This window comes from Protomyctophum bolini (assembly GCF_963924005.1).
Source record: "Protomyctophum bolini genome assembly, chromosome: 5".
Lineage (NCBI taxonomy): Eukaryota > Metazoa > Chordata > Actinopteri > Myctophiformes > Myctophidae > Protomyctophum > Protomyctophum bolini.
In genome coordinates, this window is record NC_137866.1 from 45,412,442 (window position 1) to 45,435,808 (window position 23,367).

Sequence of the window (23,367 nt, forward strand, 5' to 3'; positions counted from 1 at the left end):
CAACAACACACATCTCCACTGTCCACAAAGTCTTAACAGCAGCATTTAAAAAATCTCAGCCATATAACCAGACATTTGAGGGTTAATTTACAAGGCATTATATTTTTTAATAGACCACCGTATCTCAACATATGGTCCTGGGGCCCACCATGGGTCCAAATCGTCCCTTAAGGGTCTTTAACTCTGAGAGTGTACGAATGGAACCAAATGAACCGTAACTCATTTGAACCGTAACGCATTTGAAGATGGCGCGCGCATTCACTTGCATTCAATGGTCCGCGTTCAAATGCCTGCATCTCCAAATTGGCACAATGAATATCGTTTCTGGTGAAAGCAAGGTTTTTCAAAGGCCGACAGCAGGCACTGTGATACTCGCGGTCGGGTTTTTTTCTGCACCGAGCGAGAGAAAAACAACCGGTCAACACAGGCACACACAGCACATTGTCATTGCAACATGCGGTTACGGATATTTGGCTCTTCAAAATAAGTGTTGCGCGCAATAGAACCTTGGCAATGCGCGATTTAATGCTGGCGGCAAGACGGTTAATTTAAGAGAGCGTACGAATGGAACCAAAGGGACCCGCTCCGTTTGTACACTCTCTTGAGTTACTGACTCATAAGGATTCCCCTTGGTATTTGGAGAGCCCTTGGTGTTCCCCGGGACCAGAGCGCTGAGGATCCAGTGAAGTAGACCACCTGGTCCCATTGTCTCGATAGATCCCTTTGTAATAATACCCGCCCCAGCCCCACGGACACGTCCTCATCACATCCAGACACCCCATGCCCAGATAACAGTCTCACGTTGTTCTAGAGAATAGGAAAAATATATACTATGGACTTCCAGTGTAAATGTACTGCTTTGTCCCAGCCGCCGGGCCCCACTGTTTCTTTTTGTTGTATTCTTTCAAGTTTTAAAAGAGCTCCTTTTGTCACAATGCAAGTTCCAGAGGTCTTCTCTACACATATATGTATATTTATATATATATATATATATATTAGAGGAATTTGTAGCTGAGATTGAGAAGTTAGGCAAAAAGTATTTAGGTTCCATTTGGACGGATTTCATTATTCCGTTAAATGAATCAAGCACTCTTTTCTTCGTTTTTTTTCCCTTTGAGCAGGACAATGTTTCGAGGAGGAGGAGGGAGTGGGGCTACAACGATCACATGACTACTCCAGAGCAAGGTTTAGCGAGGTAAACAGGAGGAGGAATAGATCAAAAGGCCTGAACTCTAACAAGGCAGAGAGGGAGAGCTAGATGGACACACACAATATGGCTCTCTGGGGCTGTGTGTGTGTGTGTGTGTGTGTGTGTGTGTGTGTGTGTGTGTGTGTGTGTGTGTGTGTGTGTGTGTGTGTGTACGTTCCATTCCAGGGCCTTACATCTGATAGCCAGAGAGAAGGTACAAAGTTCAGGAAGTGGGAGGCTGGAGAGAGGGAGAGAGAGAGAGGTAGAGGTAGGGTTGCAACTATTGAGTATCTTCTTAGGGATTCTTATATCAGTTATGTTTTCGATAAATCAAATAATCAAGACTCAAATTTTGTATTAAAAATATATATATCAACAAATCAACATTAAATATATTTTAAGTCTTATTTTTGACTAAATCGATTGGTCTGATTAACCATGTAAGACCAATTTGACACTTGTCGTACGTACAACAGTGATGCATTGTGAGCTTGTAGATCTGCTATTTTCAGCATTGCAATTATGACTCTTTTCTTATAAACGAATTAAACCAATTGGTTTGATTAAATGTTGCAGCCCTAGGAGAAGAAGAAAGTGACCAGGTTATTTCAGTAAGGAGGAGGATGAGGAGAGCTAAAGCGATAGTGCAAGACTACTTTTGAGTTTCTTTTAGAGGAACTACAAGGTGGACCAGGAGGAGGAGAAAGAGACATATATTCATCGGTACACCAGATGGGATATGGTGCCCGACTTGAAGTTGAGCTGATGGTTGGGCACGAAGCTGTGCTGCGGGGTCTTCCTGGTGCACACGTCCTTAGCGTACAGGCCCATGCACGAGTCACACGACACCTTGGAGCAGTTCACGCAGGTGTGCGACGCGCCGGGCTTGTTGCAGAAGCCGCAGCGCGACCCGCCCGCCACCACGCCCCCCACGCTCGCTCGCTCGCCACCCAGCGGCGTGCCCAGACTCCCCATGGCCACGGACTTGTTGGGAAACAGCTTGGTGGCCATGAGGGGCTTCTCCGCCATCTGCGGGTGGGGGTGGGTGTGCGAGTGGGTCAGCGTGAGCGGGTGCGGGTGCATGTGGGAGTAGGAGTGCGTGTTGGAGTACACGGAGAGCTTCTCCTTCACGGGGACGTAGCCGTCGAGGGGCCGCGGGGACTTGGGGTGGTACTCCTGCAGGCCGCAGCACGGGGAGGGGTCCACGTCGTGGCACGAGGAGCACAGGATCATGTCGCAGCGCGGGCACGACGCCATGGAGCTGCAGCCCAGGCCGCAGCCCTGGCACTTCACGCTGCCCACGTGGGCGCTGTGCCGCCAGCCGTCCCTGGCGTCCCGGGGCTCTCTGGAAGGAGGCCTGGACGGGGTCTGCCGGCCCCCCAGCCCGGCCCCGCCGCCGCCGCCCCCCCTCTCCGTGTACAGGTCGATCTCGTCCAGGGAGGACAGGTGGTAGGAGGAGTAGGCGTCGGCCGGCGGAGGGGACTGGATGGGGAAGAAGTCTGCCACAGGGCTGTAGGAGGGCGGCGCTGCCACAGAGAACAGGGAGGACGAGGTGCTGGGCCGGATGATCTGGTCCTTCAGCTCCTCCTCCGTGTCCACGAACAGCGGCTCCTTCCTCAGGCTCAGCGACGCCTTCAGGACGGGCTTGCTGGCGGCGGCGTGCCAGTGGCCGGCGCCGTCCGTGACGTCCACGGACTTGGACGGCCGGCTGCCTCTCCGCAGGTGGTGGGGGTGAGCGCCGGCAGCCCGCTCTATGTCCATGGGCCGCACGGACAGCCGGGCCATGTCCGCCCCGAGGCTGTCCCTCCGGCGCAGAGCCTCCGCGCAGCCGGCCGCGTCGTCCCTGCAGCCCCTGCGGAGCTCCAGGGCCTCCATCTCGGAGGCCGAGCCGCGGGCCAGAGCCACCACCTCCCCCAGCAGGCGACACTCTGCCTGGGCCAGGAACAGCTCGAACGCCAGCGTGCGGAGGTGGCCGGCACCCCCCGGGTGCTCCCGCAGATGGAACTGCGAGTCGTGGTCGCGGGAGTAGCCAATGGTGCGCATGAGGGACCGGAGTTCAGCATCGGAGATGGCGGATTGCAGATGATACACATATGGCCCGGTGAAGGTCTGGAGAGAAAAAAAAAGACAGTAATTTACGCAATTGTAAGTGATGTCAGTCAAATCAGTCATATTAATAGTTCAAACTAAATCCACCCTTAATCTGAATGTATGGTAAATGCTTTATGGTCTTAGATAACTGGACCTCATCATGATTTGTATCTGGACAGAATGACTGGCAAACACTTATTTTATTTGTGTTCTATTGCAATTCAAAATATGAATGCATGGCATGATTCATGAATGTGTTAAGATGTGATGGATGCATGGTTTGGATTCATAGTTTAATCACCCTTATGGGAAAAGGAGGAGGTGATGATGATCATAAAGGGGAATGCACAGACACACAACAAACATGGCAATTCATCTGGCACTGAATCACACTGCAGGTTGTGGGAATACACATAGGCTTCTTTCTAACATGAGGTAGGGGTGTGTGTGTGTGTGTGTGTGCGTGTGTGATGGGTTTTTTGTTGTGCTGCTATTGAACAAGCAAGAACACCATTTGGAACAATTTGTCTGTTTGGCATTCAGTCCTGACCATTGTGCTACGATAAGGCTGTTGCTTTGAGGGTCGGGTTCACATGGCTGATTAACCCATTTTGACCTGAGATCAGATTCTAAAAATGTCTTCTACATCCTGACAGTTTTCTGAAAAAGCTATGTTTCTATGTCAGTCGTTCTTCGATTTTTCAAAAATTGGGCAGTGAGGACTAGCTCTCATAATGTGTCGGGTCCACTTGGGTGGCATTTCTTAAAAAACCTCAACCCACACATTTGAGGGGCACTAGTACAGTATAGCCCCTCCTATGTCCAGCTTTGAGGGTTTGTGCCGTTTGTGCACAAACAAACATTGTGTTAACACACACATTGAATGCCATTGACAATGAATGGCCAGCATTACAAACATTGTGAAAACACAAACATTGAAGACGAAGGTGAGGATGCAAATTGTGATTGGCCGGAATGAGATGATGTATGATGATGTGATGTATACTGTATGATAAGAGCGCCCGTCACTTCACTTTGTGTCAAGTTCAACTTTAGCATACATACTGTATATTCTACTGTGATAAAACTTGGATTAGCGTTAAATAAAACAACTAAGAAAAGATGTTTAATAGGTAGCTCTGCTTGGTTGAATCATAGAGCCAGAGTTGAAGGTTATGACTCATCCATTATTTGTCATCATACATCATGACATACTCTGTCATTAATCTCTCAAGACATATTCTGTCAAAAGCAGTATCTGTCAGCACCACTGCCCTAAACATGTAGTGTTGTTAGGAATATGTTTCTACACAAAAAAGGAGGGGGTGCAGTACTTAGTTTAGACAGTACTTGGTTTAGACCAGTCATTGGTTAGACCAGTCATTAGTCCTACAACTACAATATATCTCAAACCCTCACCCTAACCTCCCACGGGTCTGTTTGCTAAATTTGTTTGCCTTTCAGATTAAAAACTCTTTCGTTTAAATGCGTTTGATTTGGCTCACCCTGTTGCCATCATGTCTTCCTTAGCGCCACAGGTTTTAGCGGCAGGCTTTAGTCAACAGTATTGATCATTTCTGTAGATCCATATGCACATTTGTAATGCGAGCAGATTGCTTTGATACAAACTGTCAAGGACTACCCTATGTCATATTAATCATGTGTCTGTTATGTTTGAAGACAAACTGAGTGCACTCCTCTGTTGACAGATACCAAGTCTGTATCTAGCCAATGACACTACTAGCTACTTTAGTGTGTATATTTGTTTAACTATAATCATTGGACCTGGACGGGCAGAGTAATTGACAAATTTATCCACAACAATATTTGGTGTAATGTATACACAAATTAAATAGTTTTATACAAGCCTTCTATACAAGCCAAATTTACACTTGCGTGTGGCAAAGAACATGTGCATAACTGCCTATGTGTGACAAACAAACACGTCCACATTAAGCATGACAACAAGATATGAATTTAACCTCTCAGCAGGCGATGGTCATTGCATTGCATTCGCACATATAGTGTCTGTGCCCAAGTTAACTATCAATCAATATTTGATAAGATAAACATTCCCCAGATCTGGGAAATGGAGCCGAAGCAGTAATCCGAGCTGCCACATCATAAAACCGTGAGGTTACAGTAGAACTATACAAGAATTATAATCTCTATAACAATCACTATACACACTCACGACAAAGCAAATCTTGGTTCTTTAGTTTCTATGATGGCAGTGAGTGAATGCCAACTACTTAGGCAACTGTAAGTACCATCTTGGGCTGTTGTATGCATTGACTAATGAAAACACAAAACATAATTTTTCGAAATTTTGAATAAAGCTACCAACTTGTAATATTACTTCAGGTCTGAATAACAACACGACAGCTCTGCTGCGTCACGCAGTAAACCAAGCCCACCTTTATGATTCTGAACTCCTTCTTCCACGGGAAGAGCAGGAGATTGGTGCAGATGGTCTCCAGGGTGTGGAAGGCTCTCTCCAGGCCCCGGAGGTTGCCACCTCTTTGGCAACGCAGAGAGTTCTCCACCAGCTCGTAGAAGCGCACCATGCGGAAGCGCTGCCCCGGGTCCGGCTGGTAGGCCCCTAACAGCGCCGTGGCGGTGGACAGCAGGGAATCGCTGTCCTTGTGCCTGCCTCTGCCGCCACCCGCCTCTGGGGCAGAGCCTCCTGCCCCCGCAGTTCCCCCTCCGTCCTCCAGACGTCTCTCCAGCGCCGCCACATACCTCCGGAAGAGGTCTTCTTTTAACTTGGCGTCCATTCGCCCGGCGGCGGCGGCACCAGGCTATCAGTCGGCCACGTGGAACCTTTCTCAAAGAGCCTCGCCTCCTTTACCATGCCCAACACCGGGACACCGCATTCAAGTGCTGTTGTCTGCCGCCATCATCACACTGGCACATGCACACGCACACACTCACAATGAGTGTTCACTCTTCCAAGTCTATTCAGCTGCACATCCTCTCCTGAAACAAGGTGTAATTTAACTGATTGCTACTTTGAAAGTTTGAATTGGGGTAGCTCTGTGGCAGCAGCCTGCAGGGGTGCCCTGGGCTCTTCCGGGGCATTTGGCTTGAAGCCCAAGTTTGTTTGTTTTTCCAGGCAGAGAAAGGCCAACGACGTGGTACAAAGCCAGGAGGTCCAAGAAGGTGAAAGGAGGCAGGGAACCCCTCCAACCCCTAAATGTTTGCAGTCGTCATGAGTTCAAGGTCACTGCACACATTGATGCGACGATATATGCCCTCTTCTTACTTGAAGGCTGTAATGACAAGGTACAACATCAAAATACAATACAGAGAGGGGGGGGCGGGGGGTATGAAGCATTTATTCATCCTAGAGTATAGTATGCCATGTTTTTCTACTAGAGAGAATAGGATGATTTGCGACCAACAATAGAGAAAATTCAACATTCACTGGTTTTGACAGTGTAGGGAGAGCAATTATTTTGTGTGCGTGTGTGTGTGTGTGTGTGTGTGTGTGTGTGTGTGTGTGTGTGGGAAGATGAGATCATGGATAAGCAGCAGCACATTCTCTCTTCTTCATAGCACTATCTATGCACAAGCTGGCAAGAAGAGCGTCAAAAAAGGGATGTGACCTAAAGATAATATTAATATTGACAGATCTGTCCCAAACGCTATAATACATTTTAAAAAATAGAATAAATAAGAGGCGTGAACACGGTTTAACTGACAACTGTGCTGGTTGGTTCTATATCTGTTCGGCAGATTGACAAACAACCTCAATATTATTGACATAATGCCATAACACTCGCCATGATCCCCCAACATCCCTTTGACGTACTGTACAGTTACATTCATTCTCAGATGCGTCAGTGAACTAATTGACAACGACAGTACTGTACATAAACCACAACATAAATCGTTGTCTGTCTTGCAACAATGCGTGCCAGCCCAGTGCCAGCCAGATTTAACCACGCTTGCTTCTCGTACACAGCGAGTCAGTGCGCTCCACTGATCCATCATGAGGTGGGTGGGAGGGGGCTCGCCTCGAACCGCAGGAGAGGAGAGGAGGGGTTCAGTATCTGTATCTTCTGTTCTGTGGTGTAACGTTAGTTAGCCCAACAAACGTAATAGCGAGCATCCGTTTTTAGCTTTACTAGCCCTAGCCACGTACATGCTCCAGCTATATAGATACGGTGGCTCTGATCTTGTGGCGGGTTGATTATGAATGGTTTATGAATGCACGATAAGTGACATACATCCAGTTATCACAAACGCACACTACTACACACACCGCGGGGCCGTCAAGCCAAGTGCAAGCCGAGGCAGTGAACGCCCATTTCGGCGCAGATGGCTGGCTGGGGCTAACGTTTTTTGGGGGGGGCTCCTCGGCTAGCCAAACAGATAGCATTCATTTATCACCTTTAGCTGTTCGTATCGTCCGTCGTATCGGCCTACATTAACATATTAATGAGTTTAATTGCCCGCTAATTAAAAGGCTGGTTCGTTTGTTTTAATGTCAGGACACACACATACCTTTTCCTCCTTCTCTCCGCTGCTAGGAAATTCCCATCGTTTCAGCGCGCGTGCGCACACAAATGTTGATTTGCCGTGGTCGTACGACGGTGCCGCGCGACCCGGAAAAAATGGCCGATCTACAAGCTCACGATCGACCTTTTGTTACACTATGTGTGAGCTTGCAGATCTGTCGTTTTTACCGTCGTCCGGCGAAGTATACGATCACTTTTTTGACAGTTCCATCAGCATCAGCTGGCCCACGTGCGGAAACAGCTCGAGTTGAGAAACATTTGGCGCATTGTGACAATGTATTATTTTATTGTATTCAGTTTTGTATCTATTATATATCGATTCTTTAAATCGTCGATATTCACAGTTTTTATGCCTTTTTTGACTGCATTTATGTATGGAAATGTTCTACACAAAATCACAAATTAACTTTTTTTAATGTACCTAAAACTTAGTTTTCTATCAACATTTATATAATGTTATAAAACAAGTTTTATAACATGTAAGTGTCTGTTTTCTTGTAACTTAGTTTTAACTGCAATATTATTATTATTATTATTATTATTTAGATTGGACTGTAGCTCAGGTCCATAGCCTGTATTGGACTGATAACGTTATCTTTAAAATAATCTAACATTTTTAAACAGCATTCTGTGTCATGTTAACTGTAACTGTAACCTCTGCTTCAAACAGAATGTAGCTAGGCCTACCTAGTTAAATAATACACTTAATTCGCCTGTCACGCGCGCGCAACACACACACACACACACACACACAGGATCTCCTCACTGGTAAACAACAAAAACACCTTGAAGACCCTAACAGGAGCCCTCGTACAAGGTTTCTTCGACTATGCATGCACCTCTTGGTACCACAGCACCTCAAAGGCCCTTAAAGCAAGGCTCCAGACTTCCCAAAACAAACTGGTCAGGCTACTATACTGCAGGGCCACACCCCCTGAACCCATCTGACCCCTGCCCACTTTGACAGGTTGGAATGTCTTAGGGTTGAATGACGACAGTCAGAGTACAGCATCTCGCAATGGGTCTGGTCCACCAAGATACCCATGTGTACCTGTGTAAATACAATGAAGTCCACACCCACAACACCAGAGGGAGTACAACAAACCATGTGCAACCCAGGTTCGGCACAAACAAGGGACTAAATTCATTTCGCTCCTATGCCACAAATTCAGTCATTAAGAATGAATCCCTTGACTCCATCAAAACCGCTCTCAAAGGGCACCTACGGACGGCTGCAATTCGAAACTGGCCCCCGTAAAATCTGAATCCCTGCACCCACCCCTTTTCCCTCTCACTGTAAATGTCCTTTCCCCCTTTTTACATCCTTTAGAAGTGTATATTTCTCTAAAATATGTACAAATGTAAATGTTATGATGAATTGAAAACGGTGGACCCTCTTGTAAACAAGTGTATAATGCTTCCATTCACAGTTAACAGTTTTTGTATTGAGTTGTGCTTGGAATGTACTGTAATTCTGCAAACTGTTAAATACTTCAATCAATCAAAACACACACACACACACACACACACACACACACACACACACACACACACACACACACACACACACACACAGGTAAAGCGGTGTGTGTATAAATAGCAGTACAGTACACACTTGTGTATTATATCCAACAAAACGCCTGTATAGTGTACTTGTTGTAGGTTATACCATACCATAGACTTCCGCTAGACCTATATGCCTATACTGCATATACTGTACATATAAACAGAGCTGCTACCTTTAAACACAGCTTAAGTCTGAGTTTTGTTCTGTATAGTTCTGTATAGTATTTAAATAGCCCTGAGAAGAAAAAAATGCTATTTGTACCAAAATGACTGCAAAGAAATTGCTGCCATTTTTTTTTAAGCAGACCCTTCTGAAGTGAGTGGTGCTGTACTGTACTGTACTGTACTGTACTGTACTGTACTGTACTGTACTTGTGCTGTGCTGTACTCCCTCCAACTGTAGGCCTATATACTTTCCCCATTTTCAACTGTTTTATTATATTTTGACACTTGCTTTGGCAGTGTAAAATGTTTTCTCATGCCAATAAAGCACATTTTAATTGAATTGTATAACCTTTAGTAATACATTTAAAATTTAAAATAAAAAGTGACACATTACATAAATATATATAGTTTCATTATATATAGATAGTCACTGTTACACTCTTAGCTCACTCATGATAACTACTTTTTATGTATGTGATGTATGCCATGCTTTTTTGTCAAATACTTAATGTAAGTCGCTCTGTTAAGAGCGTCTGCTAAATGCCTAAATTGTAAAAAGTAAAAGTGACAGTGCCAGTGACGTCACGGCTAGGGACTGTCGTCAGTGTTGCCATGTGTTTATTATAAGCGGCTAGTGTGGGCTTCTTTTTTTCTCCAAATATTGGTAGGCCTACCGGTAGTTGCTGTTTGGGTTTTTTTGTTTCTAAAGTAGAACTTTAGTTGCAACTTGCTTATTTGGTAAAATATGTTGTGACCCGGACCCCCATAGCCCATACAAGATCTGTGTATTTAAAATGTTTGAATTTAACAGTGAACTCTAGCCTGACACTCAGCCTACATTTTCATTTAGTTTCTATTTTTTTAATGCGTGGCTATCGATTCAGGGCTGGAGCCAGGCTAATTGACACATAGGCTGGCAGTGGCTAATACTCATACATACACATAATAATGGAAAACAGTCCTCCTCTGGGCATTTTTGTTATCTTTCTAGCCCATGTGACGTCGTGCTATTTAGATTTCTGTCTGATAAAGTATTCAATTAATGAATGAATGAATGGATGGATGGATGAATCAATCAATCAATCAATCAATCAATCAATCAATCAATCAATCAATCAATCAATCAATCAATCAAAGTGTTCATGTTTGATTCGCTGGGCTCATTTTCATAGACTCGGTTGCTTATTTCTCCCGCAGAATCTTCTTATCTGGCAACAGTGATTGTGGTGGTTTGACCAGAGAGTATCTCTCTTCTTGTTGTAAAGAACAGAAGAAATGGCGATGCTCGGAGGAGGCTTAAGCTCTGCACAGCAAAAGAGAAGTGTCTCCGGAGGGAGCAGGGATATGACGGAGTTTGTTTGTCCTGTTTGCCTGGAAATATTCGACTCTCCCGTAACGACACAATGCGGACATACGTGAGTACTTCTCGTCCTTTTTTACCTTTAAAACGCCACACATCTACCAACCAAGCAAACCCGACGATGCAATAATATGCCACGAAGGGGATTAAAATCTGTCAAAACACTAAGCTTCTAAATGTGTCATGTAGGCCGTTGGAGGCCTCAAGTGTTTTTGTACGATAACATTTCTGCAAACGCTTGTTTGTAAAGATTGTACGAAATAATTCGACGTAAGCCTCTCTCACACAAATCAGTTTCAGTTTTGTTTACATCAAAGGGGAGGCCTTACTTGGGAGTTGTAGTTCGACGCTTAGCCGGGTTATCGCATGTAAACATGTGAAAGGACTACAAGTCCCTGCGCTCTTCCGCGATGGCACTTTCCATTGAGAGTTTCAGGAAATGGTTTGGTTGTGATCAAGAAGCCAAAACAGAGATAATGGGTCTTTCGGTATGGTTTTGGTTCTGCCAGGTGTCAGGGGGACATAAGCTTATCTTCCTGATAAGTGGACGTGACACTGACTGTTTTTTTTAAAAGTCACAATTAATCACTCAAAGTTACAGTACCATCCGCAGAATACTTGCTGCTGCATTGTCTGAAGGAAGCCAGACAAAAATTAGTTTTATGTAACAAGATTTAACAATACAACCTTGAAACTGAGGCTGCCGTACAGTGTAATGGGTATAGCCCTTAGAGTATATATAGGAATGGACAAGTTAAGAGTATAAACGGACAGGGCAGACCCATTACTGTTGTGGATCAAGGTTGTTATTTTGTCGTCTGACACCCAAACCATACAGTGTTTATTTAATTGTATATCTACAATGGTATATGTCTCCACAGTGAGGCTGGAAAATATAGCCTAGCTGCCTAGCAGCCTACTAATATAGCCTACTGGTAGGCATAAAAATGGCAACCAGAATAACCCGTTCTGAGTGAAACTCCTCCCTATGATTGATTGATTGAAATATGTATTAACAGTTTGCAGAACATTTCAAGCACAATACAAAGACCAGGCACTGGCCCAATAGCCTGGGCTAGTGAGGCTACAGTCACAGCAACACATCTATCCCAGTTTCAGTTTCATTGTATTATAAACTCGAGCCGGCTTCTTCCACGTAATTGAAATGGCCTCACCCTTCTATTTTCAGATTCTGTCAGAGTTGTCTCCAAGAGTGTCTGCGTCCCCAGAAACCAGTATGTGCCGTGTGCAGGGCAGCACTGGCCAACTGGGCCAAAGCCACCGATCTGGAGGCCCTCATACACTCCTCTGTGGCAGCGTGCAAGGGCTGTGGAGCTCAGGTACTTACTGTACAGTGGACCGCTGCATAAAGCTGACATTTGATTGATTCATTTGTTAGTCAGAAATGTAAAACGGCATGGAGGTACAGTAAAGATGTTATGGCTAAAAGGATGACACACACAAAAAAAAAGTCCTGGGGACTTGTTTCCATTGTGGTTCTATGTATTCAATTAATCAACATAGCACAATAATACATGTCATCAACAAAGGAAAAGGGGAAAAACAGGAGTGAATGACACCTTTCGATGGGAATTTACCTCCCCTTGTGGTCTCCTGATAGACAGATAGATTATTTATTTCAGATTAGTTTTCAAAGAAACAGAATGGATGGTGTCAATTCAATTCAATTCAATTCAAAGGGCTTTATTGGCATGAGAAAACATACGTTTACATTGCCAAAGCAGATGGTGCCAAATGGTGTCACATTACTCATTGCAGATAGTATGCTAGTTGTGACCCATGTTGTCTTTTGTCAGACCACTTAAGAATCAAAATCAAGTTTCACATCACAGGAGTACAGTGGGTGCGATTCGTTTTTGTGCAAGCTCCCATCGTTTTTGTTGTTTTCATGAAGAGAATAAAGGGGATAGGGAGAGCAAGGATGAAAGGAAAGAGAGAGGACAAAAACAAGATCTGAGAACTATTAGTGGACAGCTGATTGGCCGTTCCGGTAGAGCGCAACCCTCAATCCCATTGGAATGTAAATGCATGCATTTCAGCCTTTGTATCCTACTGTCTGGCAGGTATATCTCTTTGAAAACCTTTAGTGCTACGATTGTGCTGGGGGACGACAATTAACACATCTTGCCTGCCCAAAATGTAATTCCTGGAAACGCCACTGACGCAAACAGCCAAGGATAGGCAAATATCTAAGATATCTGCATATACACACACAGCATAATCTATTCTAGTATTCTAGTTGGTACAGTATGTACATGAGGTTAGACACAAAGCAGAACTGGGGTAGATGTTAGCAGACTGTCTTGAGACACAAACCACCTGTAAAATACACACATGTGAGCCTTTTTGTATGGCTGCAGTGTGGGACGTTAATGCACACAAATGAAGAAATGATTGCATGCACACATCTCGAGCAGCATGCCTTTGGAGCAGCACTAAATAGATATCCACCTAATTATGCATTTTGTCTCGTGTTCTTTAGGTGGGCCTGGCTCAGATGAGAAGCCATACATCTGCCTGCTCTAAATATCAAGAGTATATTGAGGAGGGAGTGAGAAGCACAGCACAGAGCCAGCAAACCATCACCAGGTGAACCTTTTAAAAATGACTGAAGGTTTATTTCATACTTGTAAAGCCGCAGATGATACTTTTATTTTTTGGGAGATGTCTTTGGAAAAGGCTGTCTGGTAACGTGCTGGATTTAGTGACATTAAAGGCCAGTCCACACACTAACGCAACTCCTTGCAACATGCTACTACTTGCAACTACTTATCCCCATTCCGCAATGGCAGTTGCATTGGTGTGGACCGGCCTTAAAACTGTTGCAAGGAGTTGCGACTAGTTGCATTGCTGAGGTCTGGCTTTAAGGAAATTACTTTTGATACTATGTCATGAAACCACCTCTTCACCTCTTACCACTGTCAACGGCCCCTATGTATCTTTGTATGGCCCATCTGCTTTTATTGTATCCTCATCTCGATGACACTATGTACTTTGTACTTGGGTTCGGCTAGTATCAAACATATTTGTCAGAATTATGAATAAGCAATGAGTATCTTGACCAGCTCTTGACTATCTTGACCACTCTAACCTTGTGGTTAGAGTGCCCGCCCTGAGACTGGGAGGTCGGGGTTCAATCCCCGGCCGGGTCATACCAAAGACTCTAAAAATGGGACCCAGTGCCTCCCTACTTGGCACTCAGCATCAAGGGTTGGATTGGGGGTAAGCCCCTGCGACATACTAGCGTCATGTCCAGGGGGTGTACTTGTACATCAAGCTGCCTCACGCTACAGAAACAGGAGATAGGCTCCTGCCCTATGGGCCTCATGTCTCGGCAAGGCTTACTTACTTAACCCATTTTGACCTGAGATCAGATTCTAAAAATGTCTTCTACCTCCCGACAGTTTTCTGAAAAAGCTATGTTTCTATGTCAGTCGTTCTTTGATTTTTCAAAAATAGCAGACCTACAAGCTCGTAGCGTGCCACTCGGTGGCGAGCCATGAGCTTGTAGATCTGCTATTTTTCAATAGCTAAAGCATTGACTATCATGGCGTCTCCTTCTCTTCTTCAGTCCTGTGCCAAATCGTTACACCTTCACCTGTCCCTATTGCAACTGCCAGAACCTGGACCAGGATGGCCTGGTTGAGCACTGCACTAGCCATCACACCCGGGACACACGCCAAGTGGTAAAAAAAACCCAATTATAATAACGAGCACAGATTAGATTTGGTTTTCTATGGAAGCATGTCATGCACCGAAAATAGCCGACCTACACACACTCACAAGTCACAACACATCCTGTGAGTGAGCTTGTAGATCAGCTATTTTCACTGGGTGATGCCATCATGCGACAAAGTTTAGAAGTATTAGGATTGTGGTTTAATGGGTCCAACGTTGCTCATGTTGTCTGTATCTTCCCAGGTGTGTCCCATCTGTGCCTCTATGCCTTGGGGAGACCCTAACTACAGGAGTGCAGACTTCTTTCAACATCTGAAGATTAGACACACCTTTTCCTATGACACCTTTGTCGTAAGTAAAAAGGACAATTGCAGTTCTTGGTGTAATTTCAAACTACAACCTGGGACTTGTTTTAATGAATACAACTTTGTTATGTATGTGGCTAGGCTGTACTAATCTATCTGATACTACTAGCTACTCTTGCGTCAGTTGACAACACTTCTTCTTTGGGGAAACATCGGTCAACGCGGGGCTAGCTACTCTTGCGTCAGTCGACAACACTTCCCCAAAGAGGATAGCATCGCGGCCAACGCGGGCGGGGGTTGCGTGGCACAGGCATCTGAAAGCCAGCTCCGACAGTTGGACGGGGGCATGTTAACGTGAACACACGCGCTGTTTCGACACCACACTGTCCACTCCCTCCTCAACCACCGTGCCATATAGGCTACATGCACGCTGAAAGCCACACTGAACATCACCATCACAAGTGTTCATAATGTTATGATCATCCAACAGATATAAAAGTGCACAGGATTGTAACTGTTGCCAAGGCAATTCCCCGTCCGGGTGGACTTAAACCCTGTTGTTGTTAGACCATCTGTAAACAATTCCCCGCCTATCAGTAATGTGATCTATTACATTGCATTACCCACACTGATTGTACTGTACATACATGTCCAATGTTTATGTGCACTGACATTTTTCTTTACCAATATAACGTCACACGTTTAACGTTTAACCATTCACATCAGTGAGTGTGAATCCTGTTCTCTCAGCCTATCGATTGATTCCCTGATTTAATACTTCATTAACACGATTATTAACAGTACAGGTAGCACAGTCAAAGAGGGTGTTTCCATTGTACTCATTTCATCAGTAGTGCATAATAATACAATACAAAACACATTGCCATGAAGCTTAGCGGTAGAATCATAAGGTGTATCTTACCGATGCCATCTTGTCTACAGGATTACTCAACAGACGAGCACACAATGATCCAGGAAGCTCTGCAGCGCTCCCTTATGGACAACTGAAGAACAACAGTTTGCCAAAGGAAAAGCAGTGCAGGAAAAGGGGTAACAGCATGTGGTGTGTTGGTGAGAAGGGAAGGTGTTGCATCATCATTATGTCCACCAGACGGACAGACAGTGGTATAACCCAGTGGTTCTCAACCTGGGGGGGGGTCGTGACCCCCAGGGTGCTCTCCACAGGATTCCCTTTGACCTAAAAGACCATTTACTGCATCAAAAGTAATCAACAAACGATACTATAAAATAACGAAACAAAAATCTGATCTACAAGCACACAACGCATTGTGTTGCGTGTGAGCTTGTAAATAGCTATTTTCACAATATTTGTGGAACCGAGTCGAAACTAAATTGAATGCCTCAACTCAAAGTGCTTGTCAGGGTTCTGGCCCCCCCCCCCCCCCCCCCAGTTCAAATGTTATGTTGGGGGTCACGGCCTTATAAGGTTGAGAACCACTATAGCCATTGTTAATCTGCTTTGCAGGGAATTGACACCAACCATGAATCCATAGACTATTATCCAAACAATAAATATGGGGCAATATGAATCAATTAAATAGTGAACATGCTCTCTAATATAGGTGATTTATGGTGTAAAAACAAATCTCTCCCCCCAAACGAAGCCTGTACTGTTGATGACTGTAGATTGTTGATAATCCACTTAAATCTGGTTTTATTTAAGTTGTTTATTCATTGATGGAATGGTGTCATATAGCCAAACAAAATAAAATAAAAAAGGAAAATAAAAATCCAAGTGGTGTTAAAAGTCCTACTGTTGATAACTCAAATAACATTGTAAGAGGGTTCTACCACTAGGTGGCAAAGTTGCCAGTAAAATGCAATCGTTACCCAGTGAAGTCTTTGCTGATTAATGTATAAAGTAGTCTACTTTGATGGACGATTCTGTATGTACTGTCCAAAATGCAACAGCTTAATGCTGATATTTTGTAGTATAATACACAATGGAAGATTTTCTGCCAATAGTTGATTTGTGTTCCACTTGTCTGGAAGTGTTTGTTGCCTCCCTGATATCTACTGAAAAGATTGTGAGGCTAAAACATTGCCTAAGATTGTTTTGTTTGTTTCATTTTAAAGATCCTGTAAGCGATATGTTATTGTTAAAATAAGTGTTAAATTGCTCTATGTTCCTGTAGTAATATTAATCATTGCTATAGTGTGTGTTCTTCAGCTCTTTAGTGAACAGAAACGGGTCAGAGATAACTCATACAGGGTGAACGATACATTCTATTGGAAGTGATGAAATGAAACACAAATAGCCGATAAAAAATTGAACTGGAACCGATATAAACGCATCCTCGCTCCTGATGGGATGAGATTGGTGTCCCGTTACTGAACAAACACTATAGTATCGATTGCTATATCTATCTATATCAGTGGTTCTAAAAGCAGGGTCCAGGGAGCCTTAAGGTTCCTTAGTTGAGAGGGTTCTAAATGGACCTTTTAACACGCCATACAAATATAACCTTGGTTCCATGTGTACACTATCAGTTATAGCGGCCTTTGGAATACAGGAGTTTGAGAACCACTGATCATTACGATTATTAAATATATGGATATAGAGCTTTAACCTTTTTTTAACAAAATAAAATCACTTATAGCATCTTGAGTGTTCCCCCCCCTAATGTCTTTGTGCCTGGCTGCTGGTAGATCCTGTTATCGACTTCCAAAAGCTCATATTCCACAAACGAGTACGAACCAATCGGGTATAGCATCTTTTGTCAATCACAGCGGCTTTGCAATTTGGTCAGTTGGGTTTTCCATTCTGCAGTTGCAGATGAAGTTGTACGTCATGGCCACAGGAGGGCAGTACAGTTCTATCGTTGTGTCACTCATCGCCAATGGGTCCATAACAACCTCCTTACTCCCTTTTGGAAAGAGAAACCCATAATTCAACACCAATTTCATACCGCTTCAATATGCTTCCTTCAATTGGTGCTTGTTCACCTGAGTTCTCTGGGGGTTTTGGTTAGAGCCAGGGTTCCAATTGTTGAAAAGGGGGGCCACATTTTCATTTAAACCTTAGGCCTATATGTATGTTATACGACAAATAGCGCCGATGGCTGATCTACAAGCTCACGATGCAACGGAATGTGAGAAATTGTGAGCTTGTAGATCAGATATTTTTGCTATATTTGAAATAAGAAATAACATCAATTGCAAAATGTTGCTCAAATTGAGGATTAATGTGGTTAACATACATTTTCATTTAATTCTTTATTCAATTGTGGTATAATCAAACATGAATATCAAACACATATCAGACTGGTCTTGATTTCCCAAAACTAAATGCACATATTTAATTCAGTCTGTCCAGAAATAGGGATAAAACAGAAATCCTCCCCATCGGACATTAAAAAAAGTTGTTTGACATGCATCTCTGTGAAAATATTTTTTGTTTTGTTTTGTTAAATGTACTACTAAGAATGGAAATCCAGCTAAATTGACTTCAGAAGCAATAGTGATTGCAAAAAATGGAGAGTGAAAAATATAATTTTTATAACCGAAACGTTTAAATGTATTTGCTTGGTTCTAGTTTCTATGATTTATTCGTTGTTATTTGGGAAACGATGTTCTGTACAACATGGTTGGGTTTATTTCACACACTATCGTCTCTGTCGGGTGGAAACCTTGTATGTCCAGAACTGTTTACTTTCAGTACAATGAAAAGTGTTCCAATGGATCCAATGTAGTTATTCACAAGCTCTTCTTAATACTTTTCATTGGTTCAATATTTATAAAATCCACACACTTAATCACTTTAACTCAACGCAAACAAAATAGACAAGCTACAAGCTCACAACGTGTTGCGAATGTGACGAGTTGTGAACTTGTAGATCGGCAATTATTGCTACCTTTGTGTGACACTAGTAGTCGTAGTGTAGTATGAGATTTGCACAAAAACTGAAAAGGTTCAAATATGGAGATACAAGGTTTCTGCGGACAGCGACAAATGACGTAAACCAAGGTATTTGTCGCATATTGGAGTGTTAATGTAACTCCTGTAAAGTGGCCCTGCATTCTTTCTTCACTCCGGATCAAATGAACACTCAAGATTTCTTAGTTTTTATGTCCTGTGTGACAGATGGATATTACGGTACAATCCTCAGTGTTAGTTAATCAGTTTGTTCCTTATTTCCCTGAGTCACGTCTGAGAGGGTACAAAATGTAACCAAATGGACCCTTATATTTGTACCCTCTCAGAGTTAAAGGGGGTAGTTCACCCCTAAAAGTATTATCAATTATTATTACTCACTATGAAGCCGTGAATTCACGGAGATGTTCTTTTGTTGTTGTCACATTCCTGATCCAAAATTCCAATATTTGATTTGTTTAAGTAAATTGGAGGCTGAGCTTAACAAGAGCAAAACTATATTAAAAATGTGAGCTTTTACATCTCACAATTTCAAGATTTCTTTTCCAAAAGTATACTGATTTGGGAGACATTTGTAGAAGCGACCTCAGGTCTTAATTAATGGAATATCGTAAATGCGGATGGATTGGATCATGAAGTGAGTACCGGTAATTGATAGACAAAAAGTCACTTTGTGGGTGAAAACTACCCCCTCAGGGTTTTACCATGTTAAGTAAAAAACAAACCCACGCACAGACAAACGTAGCACTGCTTCACAAACCTGGATGCCTTCTCACATACCGGCCACTATACTATATGCCACTTAGGCCTGACGGTACTGTACGTCTTCGTTTGTTTTCTCCCAATAAAAACGTGTGACAATTTTTGCATTTTGTTTTCTCGTGTGTGTGTGTGTGTGTGTTAATGGCTGTGGGGTTCTATATATTTTTTTCCCCTCTCCTTTGGCAATAATATATCTCATTCTCTGTTGTCAGCTCCGCTGTCCGGGGGTGCTAAATCCTGATAAATTAAAGCCGTTTAATTATTTAAACACTGACCCGAGAAATCAGGCTGAGTGATTTATACGTGTGTGTGTGTGTGTGATAGAGAGAGACTTGTGTGGGGTAAGAACAACACTCACACTGCCTTGATGGATGACCACTGAGTGTGTGTGTGTGAGAGAGTGTATAGTTTGGGAGGAGGTAATGTACAACAAATCAAATCCTTTTGAGTGATTTGTTTCGTTAAATACAGCGTGGCAGTTTAAAACGTGAGGTGGTCCGTCGTGAACAAAGCATATAGTGCAATGTTGTACAAGCCCCCCAGGCCCCATATACACACACACACACACACACACACAGGAGTAGCTCCTAATATCGACACTGAATGAATCCACTCGTAGTGGTTCTGCGTTTTGTTGTATACGTGCCTATGATGCAACTAAAACCCTGGGAGTGTACATTGTCCACAGGGAGAGAAAGGAAGAGCTACAACCCCCCCCCCCCTCCCCCCTGTGTAACTTCTCGTCTCTGTAATTAGTTAACACATTTTGGCCGGGAACCCCTTTTGGTGTTTTAAGCGTTACATAACGTTATACTTTAGCTATTGAAAAAATAGCAGATCTACAAGCTCATAGCGCGAGCTTGTAGGTCTGCTATTTTTTTGAAAAGTCGTGAAAATGTGGTGCAAATCTTTGAATATATAATTTCAGAGCGAACATTTTTAACTAAAATATTTGCTTCTGGGGGGGGGGGGGGGGAGGGGGGGGTCCCTGGAACAACATATTTTGAGATGGGGGTCCGTGGCCCCAATAGAGATAATTATGGGGGTCCTTGACATGGAAAAAGGTTTGAGCACAACTGACACAGAAACATGGGGTTTTTTTCCCAGTCCAAAATGGGTTAAGTGGTATCACTGTTCCTCACCTTTCTCTACGGAGACATTCAGCCACCAAAAACTTCCTAATGTACCCCCCGCTGCCGCCGCCGCCTCCGCATCGGGGAGGGGTTTGGCTCCTGGCAGGAGAGGATGGGGAGGAGAGGAGAAGTTTAGCTGTGAGAGAACTAACGAGAGAGAGAGCTCCTGGGCAGGAAGGAAGTCGTAGGATCTGAAAAACACAGCGGAGAGAAGAGAGAGAAAGTCTTTCTTGTCTGTTTTTTTTTCTTTTCTGGGAGAGAAGGAGGAGGGGGGGAGGAGGGGGGTGTACAAGGTGGGGGAATAAGAATGGGAAGAAAGAAAGGGGGGGGGGGGGAAAGGGAAGCGAAGTGAACATATTGAATAAAAATTTCATAAAGTTCAGCGCGTGGTGTCTTTGATGCGAGCGGTAGGATGGTGCGTGGTGTCTGCAGGCTGTGTGGAGGCAGCAATTAATGGTACACGGACCCGCGGGGCGCGCAGCGAGAGGAGAGACGGAGAGGATGACGCATGCGTGCGTGCAGGCACGCCAAATTGTTTAACAAGTGTGTCGCGCCATCACTGTACAGTACACCTACACCACACCTTTTGTTTCCCTGAAAAAAGACTTCAGACAATCCCTGTCTGATGGAGGATGGTGCTTTGATTAAAAAGCCATCCTCCTTTAAAGGCCTATATTCATACAACATGACGTCCCGCACGGTGGTAAGCGACTCACAGCTCACGCAAACACGTGCCTCTGGTTTTTACTATAACCACCGTTTCGGTATAGTCACCTTATCACCTTAAAACTGGAGTACGAATTGGCCTTAAGGCTTTAAGGCCTATTCATTGTCGTCAAATAATATAAGAAAGAAGCAACATTTTGAAAATAGCCAATCTATAAGCTCACAACGTTGCAAGGAGTTGTGTCCCCAGTTCAAGTATGGAGATTTTGAGGGGTCACGGCCTGAACCACTGCTCTAGGCTGGGAATGACAAGCACGTAGAGGTGTGTAGAAGTGTTTCTGGTGGTGAAGTATACCTGTCCACCACCAAGGAGTCTCTGGGGCTTAAAATCCACCATGGTGCATCCGGCGTTGTTGGCGGGCATCTTTACCTATTTGCCTGTTTTCGGGGGACGGAAGCCGGGCAGGAGGGTGGGTGCCATTTGAAATCCGATACGGGCTGGGGCAGCACCTGTCAGCGGGGAGTGTTGGGCGGGAGGACTAAGATGAAAGAGGTGCTACGTCCTCTCGCGGGAGGCTCCTCACTGGCAGGTGAGTCAGTAGGATATAGGATAACAGCAGTAATAACACAGAAATGTGTGAGGACAGGAATCAATTGACATAATGACTAAATTGGAGAGAAAAAGGGATAAGAAAAGCAATAATTAAACTCTCAGACCTGTAAGGGTCCATTTGGTACCTATAATCAATAATTTAGCTGTGCATCCCATGGTACCCATAGGGTACTCCCTGGGGGTACCCGGGGTCCACATTGAGAACCACTGAGGATTTGTTCATCAGACTGCAGGCAAATACCATTAGTTTCTGAAATCTCATCTTTAGGCCTTAACTGTCCACACTGTTATTTGCAAGTGATCAGATCGGTGTTGTGTATTCATCGACCTACGTGCATTGATTGCTATGCTAAGGACATTAACGACATGGGCATACGGAATCACATGAAGGTGTCTTTAACAGGGTCAATCGTTCGACGGATGACAGCCGATGGTTTCTTGGGGCTGAACCAAAAAAAAGGCCTCATATTATAAAGAATTACATGAACAAATTGATAAAGATTCTCAGTCGCCACGACTGATTTCAGTCATTTGGATTCCATAGAAGCCTGCAGCATTTCTTCTATGGAAGCATGGAAATATAGCCAATCTACGAGCTCTCAGTGTGTCTGTGACGCATGGGCAATGGTGGGGAAAAGTAATTTTAGTTTAAGTAAATGTACTTTCCACCACTGCACATGAGGCCCCAGAGGTTTGTTTTGTCCTGGGTTCCACCTGCCACTTCAGTCAAGAATTGCCTCTGCTCCTGATGAAAGGCTAAATATTTGGTTTTGCTGGTTGCAAACGTACACGTATAGCTATAGCCAGCCACACAGAAACACAACAACACACCAAAGCTCGATACCCCATCTGGGGTCCCACGGCCACTCCCCAGCAAACTAAATCATTTTAACCACTTCCTCCATGTACTGTAATGTGTTGGCTATTCAAAAATAGCCAAAATAGCCAAACTTCCTGCCACGTTGCAAGCTTGTATACGTCTGTTTTTTAGTTTAGTTTATTTGATCATCTTCACAGTAACAATACAACGTATTTGTTAACACACGGTTACAATAAAAACAATAACTGGAGGTGATCAAAAGGAATAGGCTGATGCTATGAAAGCTTATAAATGCCTATTCTACGAACAACAAAATACAAAATCCTCATGTGGTTACAGCAATTGAAGGAACAATCCAAACAATTTAATATACCACCGTCAAGAAGATTCACAACCAATTGACGAGAACCAACACCATACCCCACCCACCCCCGTGTCACCAGAGATGCACCAGGATCCATCATCCTCATCATCATCATCCTCATAGGTTAAATTTGTTATATACAAATTATCTTATGATATACTGTATTTAGACAAAAGGATACGCTTTAACAGTATCTTGAATGGAGAGAGGTGTCTG

The 23,367-nt window shown here is 43.9% G+C and overlaps 2 protein-coding genes across 2 annotated transcripts; one reads left to right on the top strand and one right to left on the bottom strand.

The window, feature by feature from the left end:
* Positions 1–1,399: 1,399 nt before the first annotated feature.
* spata2 (spermatogenesis associated 2) lies at positions 1,400–7,813 on the bottom strand. The gene is made up of 3 exons (XM_080763274.1): positions 7,790–7,813; positions 5,698–6,552; positions 1,400–3,298 (listed from the first exon to the last, which is right to left on the bottom strand). Exons 2-3 carry the CDS (start codon positions 6,055–6,057, stop codon positions 1,907–1,909), a joined length of 1,752 nt encoding a protein of 583 aa, XP_080619400.1. The 5' UTR covers positions 6,058–6,552; positions 7,790–7,813; the 3' UTR covers positions 1,400–1,906.
* A 2,943-nt stretch (positions 7,814–10,756) lies between these two features.
* rnf114 (ring finger protein 114) lies at positions 10,757–19,656 on the top strand. The gene is made up of 6 exons (XM_080764873.1): positions 10,757–10,949; positions 12,084–12,234; positions 13,398–13,504; positions 14,487–14,601; positions 14,837–14,944; positions 15,841–19,656. The coding sequence occupies exons 1-6, from the start codon at positions 10,810–10,812 to the stop codon at positions 15,904–15,906; spliced, it is 687 nt and encodes a 228-aa protein (XP_080620999.1). The 5' UTR covers positions 10,757–10,809; the 3' UTR covers positions 15,907–19,656.
* Positions 19,657–23,367: the final 3,711 nt, after the last annotated feature.

Bases quoted from the DNA above. Each gene is read 5' to 3' on its own strand.
- spata2 (XM_080763274.1), bottom strand. From the start codon at position 6,057: ATGGACGCCAAGTTAAAAGAAGACCTCTTCCGGAGGTATGTGGCGGCG. The intron at 3,299-5,697 runs GTGGGCTTGGTT...TTTTCTCTCCAG, and splicing joins AGGAGTTCAGAATCATAAAG to ACCTTCACCGGGCCATATGT.
- rnf114 (XM_080764873.1), top strand. From the start codon at position 10,810: ATGGCGATGCTCGGAGGAGGCTTAAGCTCTGCACAGCAAAAGAGAAGT. The intron at 12,235-13,397 runs GTACTTACTGTA...CGTGTTCTTTAG, and splicing joins GCAAGGGCTGTGGAGCTCAG to GTGGGCCTGGCTCAGATGAG. The intron at 13,505-14,486 runs GTGAACCTTTTA...TCTCTTCTTCAG, and splicing joins AGCCAGCAAACCATCACCAG to TCCTGTGCCAAATCGTTACA.